General features: G+C 47.7%; 2 protein-coding genes across 14 annotated transcripts in view; one reads left to right on the forward strand and one right to left on the reverse strand.

Annotated features, from left to right (window-relative positions):
• Positions 1 to 14,297, reverse strand: part of hemk1 (HemK methyltransferase family member 1) — a 128,676-nt gene that overhangs the window by 110,245 nt on the left and 4,134 nt on the right. For 9 of the 12 annotated variants that reach the window (XR_005462384.1, XM_038812270.1, XM_038812262.1 and 6 more), the window contains 3 exons: positions 12,023 to 12,568; positions 6,506 to 6,597; positions 5,986 to 6,079 (listed from right to left, as the gene is read on the reverse strand). Coding sequence is in view for 11 of the 12 variants with exons in the window: in XM_038812270.1 (XP_038668198.1) it covers positions 5,986 to 6,079; positions 6,506 to 6,597; positions 12,023 to 12,292 (456 nt within the window). In the remaining variant the exon portion in view is untranslated. Of the gene's footprint in view, positions 1 to 5,985; positions 6,080 to 6,505; positions 6,598 to 11,995; positions 12,569 to 14,158; positions 14,178 to 14,297 lie in introns of those variants that run through there. The other 3 variants (XM_038812267.1, XM_038812272.1, XM_038812273.1) reach the window with 3 other exon arrangements.
• LOC119973827 (uncharacterized protein C3orf18 homolog) overlaps positions 1 to 14,297 on the forward strand; it is a 216,203-nt gene that overhangs the window by 85,277 nt on the left and 116,629 nt on the right. For both annotated transcript variants that reach the window (XM_038812275.1, XM_038812276.1), the window contains one exon: positions 3,694 to 4,066. The gene's annotated coding sequence lies outside the window, so the exon portion shown is untranslated. The remainder of the gene's footprint in view (positions 1 to 3,693; positions 4,067 to 14,297) is intronic.

Genomic DNA, 14,297 nt, shown 5'->3' on the forward strand with positions numbered 1-14,297 from the left:
ATTCTGAGGACAATTAATCTCCACTTGGAGAGGCAAGGATTAATCAAAGATAGTCAGCATGGCTTTTGTCAAGGGGCGATCACATCTGACAAATTTGATTGAATTTTTCGAGGGGGTGACTAGGTGAGTAGATGAGGACAGTGTTGGTCAAAGGTTGTTCGTGTGACTGGGACCGTTGTCCAGTGGGGTACCACAGGAATCAGTGTTGGGCCCCTTGCTGTTTGTTTTGTACATTAATGATCTAGACGGGAACGTGGGTGGTATGATCAGTCGGTTCGCAGATGACACGAAAATTGGTGGTGTGGTAAATAGCGAGGAGGAAAGCCTTAAATAGGCAGGCTGGTCAGATGGGCAGAACAGTGGCAAATGGAATTTTACCCTGAAAAGTGTGAGGTGAAGGCAGCAGGACAGGTGGTTAAGATGGCATTTGGGGTACTTGCCTTTATTAGACGAGGCATAGATTGTAAGAGCAGGGTGGTTATGATGAAGCTGTATAAAACGCTTGTTATGCCACAGCTAGAGTACTGTGTGCAGTTCTGGATACCACTCAACAGGAAGGATATGATTGCACTAGAGAGGGTGCAGAGGAGAGATTCGCCAGGATGTTGCCTGGACTGGAGCATTTCAGTTATGAAGAGAGGCTTGTTAGGGGGGATCTGATTGAGGTGTACAGAATGATGAGGTATAAAGATAGGGTAGATAGGAAGACCCGTTTCCCCTTTAGTAGAAGGATCAATAACCAAGGAGCATAGATTTAAGGTAACGGCAGGAGATTGAGGGGATTTGAGGAAAACCTTTTTCACCCAGAGGGTGGGGGAATCTGGAACTCGCTGCCTGAAAGGGGGGTGGAAGTGGGAATCCTTCCAACATTTAAGAAGCATTTAGATGAGCACCTGAAACAAAGCTACCGACCAAGAGCTGGAAAATGGGATTAGAATAGATAAGTGTTAGGTGGCTGGCACAGACCAGACACGATGGGCCAAAGGGCCTCTTTCTGTGCTGTAAGACTCCATGACTCAATGCTGGGGCCTCAACTATTTACAATCTGCATCAATAACTTGACTCAAGGGACCAAATGTATGGTAGCTAAATTTTCCAATGACACGAAGGTAAGAAGATGGGTGGCACAGTCGCACAGTGGTTAGCATTGTTGCTTTACAGCACCCTTGGTCCCGGGTTCGATTACCGACTTGGGTCACTGTCTGTGTGGAGCTCGCCCAGTGTCTGCGGGAGCTCCGGTTTCCTCCCACAAGTCCCGAAGGATGTGCTTGTCGGGTGAATTGGACATTCTGAATTCTCCCTGTGTAGCTGAACAGGCGCCGGAATGAAATGAAAAAACATGAAAATCGCTTATTGTCACGAGTAGGCTTCAAATGCAGTTACTGTGAGAATGTGGCAACTAGGGGCTTTTCACAGCAACATCATTGCAGTGTTGTCAGCCTACTTGTGACACTAATAAAGATTATTATTACTATTAAATAGAATGGTGGCGTTTATTGCAAGGGGAATGGAATATAAATGTAGGGAAAAGTTTCACTGCAGCTGTACAAGGCTTTGCGAGACCACATCTGGAGTATTGTGCACAGTCCTTTTTTAAAAATAAATGTAGAGGACCCAATTTCTACCCGCCTCAATTAAGGGGTAATTTAGTGTGGTCAATCCACCTACCCTACACATTTTTGGGGTGTAGGGTGAGACCCACGCAGACAAGGGGAGAATGTGCAAACTCCACACGGGCAGTGACCCCGGGCCGGGATCGAACCTGGGACCTCGGCGCTGTGAGACAGCAGTGCTAACCACTTGCCACCTAGCATTGTGCAAGTTCTGATCTCCGTATTTGAAAAAGGAAATAATTGCATTGGAAGCAATTCATTTGACTCATTCCTGGAATGGGGAAGCTCACAGCTCCAAGGTCCCAGGTTCGATTCCCGGCTTGGATCACCGTCTGTGTGGAGTCTCCACGTTCTACCCGTGTGTGCGTGGGTTTCCTCCGGGTGCTCCGGTTTCCTCCCACAGTCCAAAGATGTGCAGGTTAGGTGGATTGGCCAGGCTAAATTGCCCTTAGTATCCCAAAAAGGTTAAGTGGGGTTACGGGGATAGAGTGATAGGGTGGAGGTCTGGGCTTGGGTAGGGTGCTCTTTCCAAGAGCCAGTGCAGACTCGATGGGCCTAATGGCCTCCTTCAGCACTGTAAATTCTATGAAATCTTATGAAGCAAGGTGGTGGCTAGGTCATTTAATGAATTTATTCAGGAATGAGTTAGATAGATTTCTGATAGTCAAGGGTTTCATAGAATTTACAGTGCAGAAGGTGGCCGTTCGGCCCATCGAGTCTGCACCGGCTCTTGGAAAGAGCACCCTACCCAAGATCGACACCTCCACCCTATCCCCAAAACCCCACCCAACACCACGGGCAATTTTGGACACTAAGGGCAATTTTATCATGGCCAATCCACCTAACCTGCACATCTTTGGACTGTGGGAGGAAACCGGAGCACCCGGAGGAAACACACGCACACACGGGGAGGATGTGCAGTCTCCGCACAGACAGTGACCCAAGCCGGAATCGAACCTGGGACCCTGGAGCTGTGAAGTGATTGTGCTATCCACAATGCTACCGTGCTGCCCTTATGGGGTTATGGGGGGGTAGACAGGAACGTGGAGTTGAGACCCACAATCAGATCAGCCAAGAATTTAATTGAATGGCAGAGCAGGCTCGAGGGGCCAAGAGGTTTACTGCTGCTCCTAAGTAGGACGCTCTCATGTGTTCCCCCGCCTGCAAACCCACCAGCGGAGGACCTCAGTCTCTGCCTCAGTCTCTGGAATGAGACTGGTACCCGTAACCTTCTGACTCAGGGGAAAGCATGCTCTCAACCAAGACACTGCTGGCAGCACAATAAGCATTGAGAGTTCTCTGGATAGAGAGCTGATTAGCTGCGGCTTGAAACTCAACGGCTCCTGGGCCTTCGAGCGATTCCTTTGCCAAGGTTCTGGAGGATGAATTAAGAGCTGCTTCAACAAGTGTGCCTCATGCCTGATAAACATCATGCAGATCTGAAATTGTACGGTGAGAGCTGGGGGGAAGCAGCGCAACACCCCATAAATTGTAGAATATCACTCAGAATATTAAAAGCACCATCGAGAAATGACTTTTGCAGTTGCAACGGGTAAATAAGTAAAACTAGATCAGCAAGCAAGACTGTGAGACAGTGCGACCGCTTAGAGACGGGTATGAAACAAATCTCATTTGAATAACAGGAGTTCTTGCAGAAAACTGTAAATATCTATCCTGTAGTCAACTCTAAAATGTGCCAACTCAGCCATCTGGTGGGCACTCAGGGTAGTGTAAAACAGTGTTTTACAAACTTCTTTTCCTGGGGCTCATTTTTACCAACCGGCCAACGTTTGGGACCCACGCCAGCTGACCTTGGCGACCCACCATTTTTGCTTACCTTTAATGCGACAGGTGAGTCTGCTTGGTCGTCACGGTCTGACCTGCTTTTTCATTCAACGTTACATTTCTGTATGGGTTGTTCATCAGAGGTCCTGGAGCTCACTCCAGCACTGCTTTGACCTGCCCTGGGCTCTCCTGCAAAGCTCTCTGCAGCAGATTCAGTTGTGAGATCCTGGCCTGTTTGTGTTTCTGGCCTTCTCTTCCTTAGTCCAAAAAAGATTAATCTTCCGTTCTCACACAGGCCTGTTGCCCAGAGTACATGCCGTCAGAGTACAGAGTACATGCCGTCAGAGTACAGAGTACATGCCGTCAGTGTACCGGGGCGTGTGACCTGTTCTCTGCCGCCGCTCCTGGAAAAGCCGCTGACATACGGAGGAGGCGGTCTGCCCCACTGGACTCCAGGCCTGCGCACCGCTACATCCAGCTGAGGATGCACTCATGTATGAGACAGCCGGCATTTTAAAAAGCTGGCCGTGGCCATTGTCCCGCGATCAGGAACGTCGGGAACGATCGCTCTGCGACCCTCTCAACACCCGCTCGCGACCCACCCGCAGGTCGCGACCCTGAGTTTGAAAATGACTGTTGTCGACCAATCATCTGGCAGATCAATTCAGGTACACTTTCATGTCATTTATTTATTTCTTTGCTTTACTGCTGGTTGAGTTTGCTTTTAAAGTGCCCGGAAAAAGTACACCCTTCAACAGAAAACAGCTTCCTTCAACTCGACCTGGACAGATTATAAATAGGAAAGGTCGGAGTGTATTTCGAGGATGAACCTTCTCCCAAGGTTCAGATAACACTGATAAATGACTCAAGTTTCACTGGCCCAGTTAGTAATGGCACCTTGGTTGCCTTGTGATGCACTTCAGTCTGCAAGTGATCCAATATAAACTGTGACATTTCTGACATCGCTGAAAAACCTCCAGCGGCGCTGCCCACCCGACAGGAAGTCCACATTACATGGAATGTCCTTTGATCCGTTTTGAGTCAAGCGCCTGTGGCGCTGTAAGCAGGGATTCAAGCCTTGTTCAGTTGAACAGCACCAATGGTCAGCACCAAGTGGAGTTACAGTTTAATACAGGACGGGATGCAGTTTGACAAGCAAAAGGCCTTAAAGGAAGCTCAGGAGATGCTGAGCTACAGATGTGGGACAAAGTCACGGGGCCAGGGAAAGTGTTCATATTTATAACAATTAAAACGATTGGATAATCACTGCACGGGTGGGAAACAGGACTCGGGATTATTTTGGGGTCTGGAAGCTGCCACTGAGGGGGAAGGTAACAGTCACTCATTGGGATTTTCACTGAATTGGCATGCAGGCAGGTGTCCAATCAAGGATAGCTGCCTTTGGAAGCAGAGGCGCTCACCAACATCTTTAAAAATGGTTCTTACAGCTTGGTCAGCTCTGTGTCGGGACGGGAGGAGCTGAGCTACTTTCCAGGAAAGATCCTGCTGCGCTCACACCCAGGCAGGGAGTGAGGGCTTCTTGACCTACCTGGAGCGCTGACGCCTGCTTCTCCTCCACCCATCCCGGGCGTTTGCCGACTGCCTCCCAACATTGTGGGAAATTGGGAGGCCGACTGGAAATGTGCAGTCAGGCTCCTTTAATTGGATCTTAAACTTTTGAAGTGAGCCGAAGCAGCTATCAACACCAGTATTTTCAGGCCCTGACCCACACCCCGCAGGACGAGGAAATCCTGCCAGTGAAATCAGGGCCAGAGGCAGACGCCCAAGAGAAAAGAGCGAGAACAGCGGGAGAATCAGAGCGGTGACAGAGCAGCAGGAGTGAGAACAGAGTGAGACCAGCGGCAACAATTTCATCCTAAGTGGTGTCCTACAGTGAATGCTTTGGTTTTTTACTCAATTCAAGAACAAAGAAAATTACAGCACAGGAACAGGCCCTTCGGCCCTCCCAGCCTGCACCGATCCAGATCCTTTATCTAAACCTGTCGCCTATTTTCCAAGGATCTACTTCCCTCTGTTCCCCACCCGTTCATATATCTGTCGAGATGCATCTTAAATAATGCTATCGTGCCCGCCTCTACCACCTCCGCTGGTAAAGTGTTCCAGGCACCCACCACCCTCTGCGTAAAAAACTTCCCACGCACATCTCCCTTAAACTTTTCCCCTCTCACCTTGAAATCGTGACCCCCCTTGTAATTGACACCCCCACTCTTGGAAAAAGCTTGTTGCTATCCACCCTGTCCATACCTCTCATAATTTTGTAGCCCTCAATCAGGTCTCCCTTCAACCTCCGTCTTTCCAACAAAAACAATCCTAATCTACTCAACCTTTCTTCATAGCTAGCACCCTCCATACCAGGCAACATCCTGGTGAACCTCCTCTGCACCTTCTCTAAAGCATCCACATCCTTCTGGTAATGTGGCAACCAGAACTGCATGCAGTATTCCAAATGTGGCCTAACCAAAGTCCATATCATTTTCAAAATGCAGAATGCCTCAATGAACTGGAATACAAACACACCACCATGCAGCCCCGCAAAGTGATTTTGCGATTGAAAATATTTGTTTACCTCTGTTTCTGGTCTCGGAATAAAAACTGGTGGCTTCATTTTCAGGGTCAGTTCACGGAAGTCCCACTCCTCGATCACATACTGCACAGGCACGCTAGAAGAGAAAAGGAAACAAGTTGCAAAATAAACCATTTTGAAAGTTTCTAAACTATTGTTGCACTGTAAACACAAGGAATCTCCTCTGTTTGACCAGAAATGTATCACTGAACTTTCAGTCTATCAGCGCACTGCACCCAAAGGGAATCCGGCTCTCTCTATTACACAGATTTCACCAGATATGTCCTTCGGAAATGTGATGAAGCGTCTACAAGCTTCCACACAGTAAAGGAGTAAAACATGCTCAATGAATCTTACAGGTTGCCTGAGTGCTGGTCAGTCACTGGGCACAAAGTGTCATTAGTCAAGGCTTGGGACTAGCCACCTTGCCTGTAGCATCAGAAAGCAGAGTCGTGAGCTAGAGCTTAGAGAGAGCAAAATACGAATTACTTCTTTTAAAAAAAGACAAGGATAAGTATCGTACTGTTGAAGGCGCTTCAAACACAAATTCCAGATCATCTGCTTCTGCTCGACAGTGAGCGGGCGAGTTAAGGCCTTCTCTGCAAGACTGTGAATCTGCAAAGAACAGAGAAGAAGACGATCATTAAAAAGTGAATACGATTGTTGCATAAAAATGAGGCCCACTCTCCTCGGAGCCCATTCACTACATTGATACACTGTGGAACCAAATTGCCATTGAGTGAATTCACTTTAATATTGTGGCAATATATTTATGGAATCAAAGAATGACACAGAACAGGAAGACGCCACTTTCTGACTCTTTGAAAAAACCTACCCCGGGAATTCCCAAACTGGATTCCATGGGAGCCCCCCCCACAGGGGTTCTGCGGCATGCTAGGCTGATCAATACCTTTCGAGTTCCGTCTTGTTTCCAGCTCATCCAATCAGAGGCTGGTTCCTCTCTCCCTCCCACCCCCCGCCCACCACCACCCCACAACCCAGGCATGAGGGTGACCCGGCCCCACACCAATCCATCCTCCAATGAATCGGGGCACTGCTACCCCCTCTCCCCCAAGTGAGCATACACCGCAATGAGATCACTGAGGGCCCCACACTTTACAGCCCCTCCCTTTCAATCCCCCCTCCTTTAATGGGCATGCTCCCCCAGGCCCTGCCCTTTGGCACTGCCAGGGTGCCAGGCCTATCCCCAACCACATGGGATGGGGGCTCCAATGGCCTCTGAGCCCCTTGCAGTATCCATCACACCCGATCTGCTGCTGGAGACCAGTACTTATCCGTTCCCCAGTGAGGCGTCACGGGTGCAGCTGGTGACTACTGGGAGCCAGGATAATGCGGCGTCAAACGGCTGCGTACATTTAACGGAGCCTAATGGCTAATTTAAATACGATTATCTTGACCATGTCCAGCAAGGGGGTGATCCATATCGTGTGGAGCATAGCAAGTCGTGTGACCCGCAAACAGTGCAAAACCTGTTTTTGGCCTCTCCCGTGATGCACCAGGCGCAGCGGGAAAATCACCCCCTTTACGTTAATTTTTTTGTATGTTTGCACGCTTTGCGCGAAAAAAAATCTGTTTTTTTTGGGGTTGGCTCTTTAACACAATGAGAACGTTTCTCGGGTATTCCTTCAGTGCGCTTGGGAGGACAAAATGGCTCCGTGGCTGGAAATGTTTGGGAATCCCTGGGCTATCCAATTGGTCTCACTTCCCCATTGCTCAGCAAATGTTTTATCCTTCTTGTGTTTATGCAACTCCCTTCTGAAGGTAGCACAATATACCAGGGACTCACTGTCTATGAGGGTGGTGGGGGGGGAGGCGATCAATGAATTCAAAAGGAAATTGGATGCGCACTTAAGAGAAAGAAACTTATAAGGCCACGGGAATAGAGCAAGGGGATGGTCTCATTGGTGTGTCAATTATATTGTTCAGATGCACAGGTCAAGGGCATTTCATCATTTGGCACCTGGAGTACAGTACACATCGTGTTATCTGGCATTCTACCAACCTGAATTCTCAACTAAGCAGCATTTCTAATGTTCCTCTAATGTGAATCATCACTTCACCAAATGGGAGCAATTACAAAATTCTCTGGAATCCATTCCTGTATACTGTATTATTTTTAATTTCTGTTTTATGTGCTCTTAAAGATTAGGAGTGCTTCATGCTACAATTAATTGTTAAATGGAACTCTGCATTAGTGGCATTTTTGATTAACCGGCACCATCCACTCCCTTCACATACTGGATAATAAAAGGTTCTGCCGTGCTGATCAATAGAAACCCTGCCGGGACACTGGGGTGGGAGTTGGAAGCAGGCAAATACAATACTGATGCTGGGGCAACCTGCTGTCTCCAGAAATTACGTCCTGCAGAGTGTTAACCCAACTTGATTAGTGTAAAAGAAAGGCTGTGAGGGGATCTGGGATCCAAGACAACATGAACCAAGCTCTCATTGACGAGCTGTTTTACACTGGCAAGGCTGCCCCGACATTCCAAAGTGGGGAACACCTGCAGCGTCAAACGGACAGACGCTCAAGCCTGGAAAGCATTTGGTTTGGCCATCAGCATCAGGAAAACAAATGTCATGGTCCAGGGTGTTGCCATACTGCCTTTGGTACAAATGTATGTTGTAGACATGCATGTCCCCTCCAAAAATAAGAGTGGTACTGCCAAATCTAGACCCTCCTAGTTGTTTGTAGGAACACGGGGGAAGATCAAACAGAAAAAATAAAGTGGACGATCGGCACAAAGAACTAACCACTGCAGATAGCCAGGACGAGTATGTGGACAAAGTCAAAAAGGAAATAAGGAAATCAAAGAGAGGGCATGAAAATGATTAGTAAGTAAAGTTAAAGAAAACCCAAAGACGTTTTACCAATATATTAATGATAAAAGGTTAGTTAAAGAAAAAGTGGGACCTATCAGAGATGAAGAAGGAAACTTGTGTGCAGATGTAGGGGGTGTGGGAAGGGTTTTAAATGAATATTTTGTCTCCGTGTTTACAAAGGAAATGGATGATGCAGATATAATAGTCCAGGAGGAACACTGCGTGATACTGGATGGGATAATCAGAAAGAAAGAGGAAGTGGACTTCCGGTGACGGCGGGCGGGAGGCAGCCGCACACTGGAGGGCTCCTGCTCGGGAATAGGAATTTTGGAGTTTTAACGCCCGGACCCGGGGGCAACGGAGGCTGAAAGGCACAGGGAGGAGAAATGTCCAAGTTTGGGAGAAAAACGGGCGTGAAAAAGGGGGTTAACGGAAGTCTGCCGGTGAGTGAAAAAGTCAGCGCAGGAACTGTAAGGAAAGCGGAGGCTGGAGCTCCAGTGGAGGCTGGAGGCCGCATCATTCACAGCAGAAGAAATGACCAAGGTGATGGCTGTGGAACTTGAAAAACAGTTCACAAAACACATGGAAGCGATGAAGAAGGAAATGGGGGCAGTATTGAAAGTTCTGGTGGAGGAGGCAATTGCCCCGGTGAGGGCGGCGGTATTGAGCGCAGTGGTGGAGGTGTGGGACCAAGGTGAGACACTGAAGAAAGTGGATGAGGCATTATTGCAGCACAGTGATCAACTCACCTCGATGGGGAAGGAGTTGCGGAAGGTGATAGAGACCAACAAGGGTCTGCGAACCAAAATGGAAGACCTAGAAAACAGATCCAGGCGACAGAATCTGAGGAGTGTTGGTCTGCCCGAAGCCGGCGGAGTATTTTGCCACAATGTTGGCGAAGCTAGTGGGGGAGGGGAACGATCCCTCCCGATATGAACTGGATCGGGCTCATTGGTCGTGGAGGCCTATACCAAAGGCGAGTGAGCCGCCAAGAGTAGTAACTGTGTTTCCGTAGGTATAGCGTAAAGGCGAAAGTCCTGTGCTGGGCCAAGCAGAAGTGGGAGATGCAGTGGGCTGAAGCTGGTATACGCATATACCAGGACTTTACAGTGGAGCTGGCGAGGTGGGGGGCTGCTTTCAGCCGGGTGAAGAAGGCCCTGTACATCAGCAAGGTGCAGTGCGGCACAGTATATCCAGCTAAGTTGAGGGTGACCTACAAATCCAAGGACTTTTATTTTGGGACGGCGGAAGCAGCAGAGGAGTTTGCAAGGCAGAAGGACTGTGGCAGAATTGAGAATTGGTCGTGTACCGATGTAGCATCATGTAACTTTATTTTTTCACTGCATGTTGGTGTATGTGCTGAATGAGTCGACGCTGTATATATTTGGACAAGGGAAGAGTTGGGGCTTTCATTTGCAATGATGGTTCTTTGGGGCTTGGGTGTGCATGCGGGGGCTGTGCGCTAAAGGGGATTTCTTGGTTTTCCTGGGACCGGGCAAGGGGGAAGGAGACCCGGGCGGGGGGGCCAGTGAACGGGAGTGAGGTGGGGGGAGGGGCTGCAGCCATCGGAGCCTGGCAGAACAGGTTTTGGTGAGTCTAGCCGGGGTGAAAAGTTGGGGAAAGGAGCCTAGGTTGGGGGGGGGAGGAGTTTACAGAGGAAGTGGAGGGAAGAGGTTTGGGAGGGGGGTGCAGTGTCTACAATTCATGGGTGCCATTCACAGTACTCTTTCGGGGATTGGATGGCATTGAATATTGGGGGGGGGGGGGGGGGGGGGGTGGACTGTATATGTCAATGGTGACCATAGGTGATTCCTGATTCCTTTTTTCCTTTTCTTTATTTTCCCACCTTGGGAGGGTTTGTTTTATTTAATGCTTATATTGTCAGGTGGAGGAATATAGGAAGAGGGGGAGTTGAATTAAGATATCTTGGAGTACAAGTGCATAGGTCCCGAAAGGCAGCAGATCAAGTAGACAAGGTTGTAAAGAAACCATATGGAATGCTCTCTTTCACTGGCAGAGGTATAGAATATAAATGGAGTTAATATTGGAATTGTATAAGACACTGACTGGCGAGGCCACAACTGGAGTATTGTGTGCAGTTCTGGTCACCACATTACAGGAAGGACGTAATTGCTCTGGAGAGAATGCAGAGGAGGTTTACAAGAATGTTTCCAGGGCTAGAATAGTGTAGCCATGTGGAGAGATTGGATAGGTTGGGGTTATTTTCCTTGGAACAAAGAAGGTTGAGGGGTGACTGAATTGGGGTGTACAAAATTATGAGGGGAAGAGATATGGTGGATAGGATAAAATTGTTTCCCTTGGTGGAGAATTCTGGATCAGTGGCAGAAGGTGTAGAGGGGACATGAGGAAGAACCTTACGTGCAGAGAAGGGGGAGTCTGGAATTCGCTACCCGAGTTGGTGGTGGAGACAGAGGCCCTGGACTGTTTTTAAAAAGTACCTCAATCTGCACCTTAAGTGCCGCAAGATACAGGGCTATAGACCAGGTGCAGGAAGGTGGGATTAGAAAGGACACCTGGATCTCCTCCAGCTGGCATGGACACGATGGGCTGAATGGGCTCTTTCTGTACTGTAACGTTTCTACAATCCTATGATTTATCAGAAATGACAATGTGACAATGGAGACTAGAACAGGAGGAGGGGCACAGTTTAAAAATGAGAGGCTTCCCATTTAAAAAGGAGGAGAAATGTCTTCTCTCAGGGGTCGCTGGTCTTTGGAATCCTCTAATTCAGAAAGCTGCGAGGCCGGGTCATTGAATATATTCAAGGCTGAGATTGACTGCTTTTTGATCGACAAGAGAGTTAAGAGTTATGGGGGAGACAGCCAGAAAAGTGGAGATAAGACCACAGCCAGATCAGCCATGATCGTACTGAATAACGGAGCAGGTTCGATAGGCTGAACGGCCTACTCCTGCTCTGATTTCTTATGATCAAATCAAATGGTGGTACAGGCCTGAGGGGTTGAATGGCCTAATACTGTTCCTGAAACTCCCTCGCAATTTTGAACACTTCTTTAAAGATCATCTTTACATTATTTTTATATCCTTCAACCCCCTCAACATTTGTAATATACACAAGGTTTTGGTTCCCTTTAAGGCAAACAGCTATTTACATCACACTTAAAAGCATTTCAATGGACACAAGTCTAACCTAGAGCTGAATTTCATGATACTTAACAGTTTTTCCTCCGAGCACATGGGATATTATATGTTCACTTGAGTACTGTGGCTCTGATATTCCATTCTGTTCAAATATCCTTTGCCAATGGGTCACACAGTTAGCTCCCGTCATAGTCTCATGTACCAATTGGCAAAGATTCTTGTTGGGAGCAGTTAAAGAGACAGCCCAATGAAATGTAGCGAGGTCGCTTCTGTTGTGACAATGTGACTGTGCTCGGAAACATGAGGCCAAGGACACACGGCATCCGAAGAATATCTTTCTTCGCATCTCATCTGTTTGTCGTTCCTTCCTCCTTCAACCACTGCCCTGGTGCACGTGAACAGGAGTCTTCACGATACTAATTTTCCTTGAATTGTTAAATGTACCGTTGCGTGGAAAACCTCGCCTTGTGCGAAGAGCTCGTGTCAATTCCTTGTATTGTGGGTTTGATGTGCTGTGTTCCGATAATCCCTAATTTCAGTTCGTGGCTACTGAAGATGGAGCTCTAATAATAAGGTCCCATTCAAACCTGCAGTCAACCAGGTCAATTCAAGTGCGGGACATCTGTGGAAACAGATATAATACCAGTCAATGTAAACAAACTTTATATTTGGAGAGGTGGTGACGTAGTGGTATTGTTACTGGGCTAGCAATATAGAGACCCAGGCTCTGGGGACCCAAGTTTGAACCCCACCATGGCAGATGGTGAAATCTGAATTTAATGGTGAGCATGAAACAACTGTAAAACTGATGGTTCATTAATGCCCTTAAAGGAAGGAAATCTGCTGTTCTTCCCTGATCTGGCCTACATGACTCCAGATCCACAGCAAGGTGAATGATTCTGAAATGGCCAAGCAACTCATTCAGTTCAAGGGCTATTAGGGATGGGCAATAAATACTATCCTTGTCAGCGACACCCACATCCCATAAATAATTTTTAAAAATTTTATAACTCATTTCAAATTTACTTGTGCACCACAAGTACCCAAAATAAAGTTGCTGCCTCCCGATTCTGTGAATACACTGGCATAAAACTGATTCAACTAAAGCTCAGAAAGAATAGTGACACACTCACTTGCGTAGTCGAGCACAACTCAGAATGACTTTAAAATACGTCACAGTACAATACTCCCTCATTTACCACAACTCAAGATTCTGGAACTAGTTTCTTTTTTAAATGAACACTGTCGTTCTCTGCTCTCAAGTCTCCTAATGCTACATACAATCCCCCAGGTGGGCAGGTTACCTACCACTGGTCCTGGTTAATAATAATAATAATAATAATCGCTTATTGTCACAAGTAGGCTTCAATGAAGTTACTGTGAAAAGCCCCTAGTCGCCACATTCCGGCGCCTGTTTGGGGAGGCCGGTACGGGAATTGAACCCACGCTGCTGGCATTGTTCAGCATTGCAAGCCAACTATTTCGCCCACTGTGCTAAACTAGCCCCTAAATGTCATTCTATGATGGCTGCTGGAATGTGTACAAGAGTAGGCAGTGCGACTCGCTCTCCATTGAACTGTCCCCTCCTCCTGCCTCAGCCTCTCTGCTGCTGAAATCCTCGTCCATGACTTTATTAGGTCCAGGCTAGGATTCTTTCATGGCACGTGTGCATCATTGGCTAGATATTTATTGCCCATCCCTAATTACCCTTGAGAAGGTGACAGTGAGCCATCTTCCTAAACCGCTGCAGTCCATGTGGTGTAGATGCACCCACAGTGCTGTTTGAAAGGGTGCCCAGCATTTTGACCCAGTGAAAGTGAGGGAATGGCAAAGGGACACATACATGGCTTAGAAGGGAACTTGCAGGGGCTGTTGTTCCCATGCATCTCCACCTTTGTCCACCTGGTGATAGAGGTCACAGGTTTGGAAGGTGCTGTCGAAAGGATCTAGGTGAGCTCCTGCAGTGCATCTTGTAGATGGTACACACTGCTGCCATTGTGCATCGCTGGTGGAGGGAATGAGTGTTTAAAGGTGATGGATCGGGTAGCAATCAAGCGGGCTGCTTTGTCCTGGATGGTGTTGAGCACCCAGTGTTTTTGGAGCTGCACTCATCCATGTAAGTGGAGAGTTTTCCTTCACTCTCCTGACTTCTGCTTTATAGCTGATGGAGTCAGGAGGTGAGTTACTTTGCACAAGATTCTTAGCCTCTGACCTGCTCCTCTTGTCGCCACAGTATTTATATGGCTATTCCAGTTCAGTTTCTGGTCAATGGTGTTGATGGTGGGGGATTTAGCAATGGTAATGCCATTGAATGTCAACAGGAGATGGTTAGATCCTTTCCTGTTGGAGAT

This window comes from Scyliorhinus canicula, chromosome 11, assembly GCF_902713615.1.
Source record: "Scyliorhinus canicula chromosome 11, sScyCan1.1, whole genome shotgun sequence".
Lineage (NCBI taxonomy): Eukaryota > Metazoa > Chordata > Chondrichthyes > Carcharhiniformes > Scyliorhinidae > Scyliorhinus > Scyliorhinus canicula.